Source organism: Danio rerio, chromosome 5 (assembly GCF_052040795.2).
Source record: "Danio rerio strain M-AB ecotype USA chromosome 5, GRCz13ab, whole genome shotgun sequence".
In the NCBI taxonomy this organism is placed as follows: Eukaryota; Metazoa; Chordata; class Actinopteri; order Cypriniformes; family Danionidae; genus Danio; species Danio rerio.
Genome location: NC_141025.1, coordinates 74,577,501 through 74,583,904, shown reverse-complemented (window position 1 = coordinate 74,583,904; position 6,404 = coordinate 74,577,501). Strand labels below are relative to the sequence as shown.

General features: G+C 38.7%; 1 protein-coding gene across 6 annotated transcripts in view; it reads right to left on the bottom strand.

The window, feature by feature from the left end:
- Positions 1 to 170: 170 nt before the first annotated feature.
- si:ch211-110p13.9 overlaps positions 171 to 6,404 on the bottom strand; it is a 6,410-nt gene continuing 176 nt past the window's right edge. The window contains exons 1-6 of one of the 6 annotated variants that reach the window (XR_015490381.1): positions 6,293 to 6,404; positions 4,922 to 5,051; positions 4,503 to 4,636; positions 1,531 to 2,370; positions 1,244 to 1,390; positions 285 to 694 (exon numbers count right to left, since the gene is read on the bottom strand). The exon at positions 6,293 to 6,404 is cut by the window's right edge and continues 176 nt beyond it. Coding sequence is in view for 1 of the 6 variants with exons in the window: in NM_001326457.1 (NP_001313386.1) it covers positions 1,627 to 2,370; positions 4,503 to 4,636; positions 4,922 to 5,051; positions 6,293 to 6,404 (1,120 nt within the window). In the remaining 5 variants the exon portion in view is untranslated. 6 annotated transcript variants of the gene reach the window in all.

The window sequence follows — 6,404 nt, the reverse complement described above, 5'->3', positions numbered from 1 at the left end:
TTGGGAAATAATTTGAAAATAATTACGATTTCAAGGAAATTTAATAACATCTTTAATAAATTTATTTTGATTTAAAACTTATTTGCACCTAATAAATTTATTTTAGGACATATTGTTGTACTTGTGCCCTCAATAGCAAGGTTTGGAAAATTGAAAACATTTGAGTGAGCTTTAATGATAAACTATTTGTAGTTTATTATCATTATTATCTTCATGGCTATGCACATATAAAACTCCCCTCATGACATGCCAACCCACATTTAAAGGCAAAGTTCACACAAAAAGTGTTTTTTTCTTTTATTTGTTGAACACAAATTATATCAGTAACCACTGACATCCTTAGTAACAAAAACAACACCATGGAAGTTGTTGGTTGTTGCTTTAAGGGATACAGCTGCGGCTGGAAGTTAATGAGAATTATTCATATTTATATTATTTATTAAATTACCCATTGATTGTATGTTATTAATGTTTACCCCCACCCCAACTCTCAGGTTACTATTAAAAACAGTAATTATACAGGGTATTTTTCATATCATTTATTAAATTATCCATGAAATTGTATTTTACTAAGGTCTAGCCCCAGCCCAAACCTAAACCCAACCATCACAGTAGTCAAAAGAATACTTATTTTTATTCATATTATTTATGAAATTACCTAATAAGTTGTTTTTTATTAGGGTATACCACCAGCCTAAACCTTACAGTTATGTAAAACAGTAATTAAACAGACTGTTATTCATATTATTTATGAAAATACCCAATAAATTGTATTTTATTAGGCTCTAGCAGCAGCCCAAACCTCAACCCATCCATCACAGTAAACATGTTCATTTATTGTTGTACAGCGCTATATTATGTGACAGCTACAGCTGTATCCCATCTAGACATTACCATGGTTTCCAAATGTCAATGGTTTCTGGTTGTTTCTAGAAGGGATACAGCTGCAGCCAGAAATTGAGAATTATATTTATATTATGTTGAAATAACCCATTAATTGTATTTAATTAAGGTCTACCCCCAACACGAACCCAACCATGACCGTAATGTAAAAACAGTAATTATACTGACCATTATTCATATTGTTTATCAAATTACCCATTAAGTGTATTTTATTAAGGACTACCCATAGCCAAATCCTAAACCCAACCCTCACAGTAATTTGAAATAGTATTTATACCAAGTTTTATTTATGTTATTTATGAAATTTCCCATTAATTATATTTTATTAAGGTCTACCCACAGCCTAAAGCTAACCCCAACCATCACAGTACTGTAAACATGTTCATTTATTGTTGTACAGCGCTATATTAATGTGACTATCCACAGCTGTATCCCATCTAGACTCTACAGCAGGGGTCACCAAACTTGTTCGAGGAGGGCCGGTGTCCTGCAGATTTTAGCTCCAACCCTAATCAAACACACCTGAACAAGCTAATCAAGGTGTTACTAGGTATACTTGAAACATCCAGGCAGGTGTGTTGAGGCAAGTTGGAGCTAAACCCTGCAGGGACACCGGCCCTCCAGGACCAGGATTGGTGACCGCTCCTTTCACTTGGTGTTCTTTTATTGGTGTTCATCATAAGAAAGAAACAGATTTGAGGTATTTTGACTTCAACTGTACACTCATTTGCATATCAGGCTGGAGTATAATACATGGGCGACTCCCGTGACCAGATTGTGATTGGCAAACTCAAGTATAAGCAGCAAAATGGGGTATTCGCTGTGTCTTTTGCAATCCTCGGCCTCGTCGCTCAGACCCATCCAGTGTGCAAGCAGATTCCTCATTGCTTCTGGGAAAAGCTGGGATGCCAGTTCCTCTGGAGGAGGCAGGTTTGTGATATGTTCGATGTGCTGGGCCTTAAAGCCTTCCACCCTCTGGCTAATAGTGCTGTTTGCGGAGTTAAACTGCTGACCGAGCCAACCTGCGACGGCCTTCAACAGACTGCTGGAGTAAATGGAGAAGCTCTGAAGATGAGCCTGAAGCAGAGCCATCACTGCATCTGTCAATATTTCCTCTTCAATCATCCCGTTAATACTCCGTTCAACATACTCCAAGACCTTCATTGTAGTCTCCACGTCTATATTTGAACACAACTTTGCTGTTTCTGCTAGATTGCGAAGCTTCTGTGTGAGTAATGTGGGCTGGTTTGGGTTTGCCTGCTCTGTTGAGGAACAGTAGTCGTGGTCTGTGGATGAGGACGTGTCTGGAGGAAAGTCTCTTTGCGCTTGGTCATGGTGTACTGAACACGTGTGGTTGTTTGACACTATTGCTGGTGGTTCTTGATCATCTTGGGGTTGATAATCCTGAGCGCTGAGATGATAGCTCATGTTCAGGTTGTCGTCATTTATACGGGATTTCCAAAGATCCTTTTGAAGAAAATTGTGATTGAATATAATAATAATAATTCAACAATTAATAAGAATTTGAGGATACAAAGACAAATAGGAATTAGTGCCGTCTAAAAATTAATCATCCAAAATAAAAGTCTGTATTCATATATAAATATATATAATTTGTATTATTTGCATGTTCTCCCTGCCTTCGCGTGGGTTTCCTCCGGGTGCTCCGGTTTCCCCCACAGTCCAAAGACATGCGGTACAGGTGCATTGGGTTGGCTAAATTGTCCGTAGTGTATGAGAGTGTGTGAATGTGTGTGTGGATGTTTCCCAGAGATGGGTTGCAGCTGGAAGGGCATCCGCTGCATAAAAACTTGCTGATAAGTTGGCGGTTCATTCCGCTGTGGTGACCGCGGATTAATAAAGGGACTAAGCCGACAAGAAAATGAATGAATGAATAATTTGTATTAGATCTAAAAAATGTATATATTTAAATAAACCGTTTCTTAAATACATATATTTACTTAAAAGAGTTGGAATTGTTGCAAGTTTATTAAATGTAAAAAACCTGCAAAATCACATGTACATGAGTACTGACAGCCTTTGGCGTGAAGCTCTAAATTGAGGCCAGGTCCATTCTGCTTCCACTGATCATTCTTCAGACGTTTCAGCAGCTTAATTGGAGTTCACCTGTAGTTAATTCAGTTGATTGGACATGATTTAAAAAGGCATACACCTGTCTATATAAGGTCCCAGGGTTGACAGTGCGTGTCAAAGTACAAACCAAGCATGAAGACAAAGGAATTGTCTTTAGACCTCAGAGATAGGATTGTCTCAAGGCACAAGGCTGGGGAAGGTTACAGAAACATTTCTGCTGCTATGAAAGTTCCAATGAGCACAGTGCCCTCCATCATCCATAAGTGGAAGATGTTTGGAACCACCAGGACTCTTCCTAGAGCTGGCCGGCCATCTGAGTGATCGGGGGAGAAGGGCATTAGTCAGGGAGGTGATCAATAACCCGATGGTCACTCTGTCTGAGCTCCAGTGTTCTTCTGTGGAGAGAGGAGAACCTTACAGAAGGACAACCATCTGTGCAGCAGCCCACCAATCAGGCCTGCATGAAAGAGTGACCAGATGGAAGCCACTCCCTTCCTGGAATTTGCCAAAAGGCATCTGAAGGACTCTCAGACCATAAGAAACTAAACTCTCTGATCTGATGAGACTAAAATTGAACACTTTGGAGTGAATGCCAGGCGTTACGTTTGGAGAATACCATAGTGGTGGCAGCATCATGCTGTGGGAATGTTTTTTAGCAGCAGGAACTGGAAGAATAGCCAGGATAGAGGGAGAGATGAATGCAGCGATGTACAGAGACATCTTGAATGAAAACCTGCTTCAGAGTGCTCTTGACCACCGACTGTTATGAAGGTTCATCTTCCAGCAGGATAATGACTCAAAGCACACCGCCAAAATATCAATGGAGTGACTTCACAACAACTCTGTAAATGTCCATGAGTGGCCCAGTCAGAGCCCAGATCTAAATCCTATTAAGCATCTCTGGAGAGATCTGAAAATGGCTGTGCACCGTCGCTTCCCATCCAACCTGACAGAGCTTGAGAAATACTGCAAAGAGGAATGGGCAAAAATTCCCAAAGACAGGTGTGCCAAGCTTGTGGCATCCTATTTAGAAAGACTTGAGGCTGCAATTGCTGCCAAAGGCGCATCAACAAAGTATTGAGCAAAGGCTGTCAATACTGATGTACTTATGTGATTTTTCAGCTTTTTTATATTTAATAAATTTGCAACAATTTCAAAACTCTTTTTTTACATTGTCATTATGGGGTATTGTGTGTAAAATTTTGAGAAAATAAATTAGTTTAATCCATAATTAGTTTAATCAATTAGGCTGTAACATTAAAAAATGTGGAAAAAGTGAAGCGTTATGATATATATATAATATATATATATATTATTTAAATTAAACAAATTGTCGTAAAAAAATTACTAGTTTAACAGTTATATTTATTTTTAACTTTCTTTTATATAGAAAAGGTCTTGAAAGTGACCCTCTCTTCTATGTTCACAGCGCTTAACTGTACTTTCTCTGGTTTTGATTTTGACTATTTAAAAACTAATAAACAGTTCAAACTCATGATTTTTACCTGAAATGACTCCATAGCTGAGAGCTGGTCTTGTCTGCTGTACAGCTCAAACGCCACTCGAAACACTCCTTGAACACTGTAAAACCAAAGGCTGTTGTGGGAGCAGGGAAGCCGCAGACCTTGAAATCTGCAGTCTAAACATCATCAAAGGGTATATTAATAATTACTGATTCATGAAAATGTTGTTAATCTTAAAACAAAAACAGATGAGAGGGGTCTGGATGCAGACCTGGTGCAGTGCAATCTGAGCTGCATTCAATGCTTTTTAATGCGCTCACATAACCCCACCCCTCACAGTGACGTCACTCACTTCATTGAGTGCATTGTGTCTGACATTGCATCACTCAGCGATGCAATCTCAGCTTGCATCATAAAGGCTGCATCCAGATACTGTTGAAACAGATCTCGTCGTATTGTACCTGAAGAGAAAACCAGTTTAGTGGCCAGTCCTCGTTTAGCATATTTGGCGTGGTATCTGGGCTGGTTTTCACCGCGAACGTCTGTTTCAGAAAATAGATCAGCTCCAAGAAAGAGAGGGATCATCTGAGCCTACAGAATAAAGAGAACATTTGATTTTAGAATATGGATATTATATTACGTTGAGAAAACATCTGACCGTACGAAATAAATCAGAAAGATGTAATGAATGTATTCTTTTTTTGAATGAACTATTAGGTTATAAAAATGAGTATACTGCAGTTATTAAAAAAATATTAAGAATATTCAGATTCTCTTTAAGAAAAGAAAGAAGACAAATTCCATTAAATCTGGCAACCTTTCATAGATTATTTTAAAGACATGAATTCTACAGGAAAGAGGTCAAATGAAGAGGATTAGACTAATTTAGATTAAAACTAAAGGTCAGTATTTTTAAATTTATTTATTCTTTTTTGTATTTATATTATTTACGTAGTGTTTTTATCTATTATTATTTGACTCTTGTATGTATTGTTTGTAGCGACACGGTGGCTCAGTGGTTAGCATTGTTGTCTTACAGCAAGATGGTCGCTGGTTCAAGCCCCAGCATGTTCTCCCCGTGTTGGTGTGGGTTTCCTGCGGGTGCTCCGGTTTTCCCCACAGTCCAAACACATGCGCTGTAGGTAAACTGAATAAGCTAAATTGGCCATAGTGTGTGAATGCATGTGTATATGGGTGTTTCCCAGTGTTGGGTTGCAGCTGAAAGGGCATCCGCTGTGTAAAACTGTAAAACTGGTGGTTCACTCTGAAAAAAAAGTAGCATTTTGGGGCTGCACTGTATCTCTGAATAACTTGGGCTGGTTCAAGCCTCGGCTGGGTCAATTGGCGTTCCTGTGTGGAGTTTGCATGTTCTCTCCATGTTGGCGTGGGTTTCCCCTACAAGACATGCGCTAGAGGTGAATTGGGTAAGCTAAAATGTCCATGGTGTGTATATGTGTCAAAATGGGAGCATATTGGTGTTTCCCAGTGATGGGTTGCAGCTGGAAGGGCTTCCGCTGCGTAAAACATATGCTGGATTAGTTGGCGGTTCATTCCGCTGTGGTGACCCCAGATTAATAAAGGGACTAAGCCGAAAATAAAATGTATTATATTATATTAATAAAGTATTGTTACTGATATTATGGAGAATAAATATAGAGTGACAGTATAATGAATGTGTCATAATCTCTTACTCGGATAAAAAAACAAACAGGACTCTTTCTTATAATACATGTGGGGAGACAATTAAAGCCATATAACACTTTAGTGTTATATTCGAGCCCCCATTTATGTCTTTGATCCATATATATATATAACCCTAAAGTTACACTCACCTCATTTCTGCATCCTTTAGTAACGTTAAACGAGTTATTATTTGTCAGATACAAGAATCGTATCCTCCTTTTGCCACTCTCCCAGTGGGACATATTGATGAGAGAAACTCCT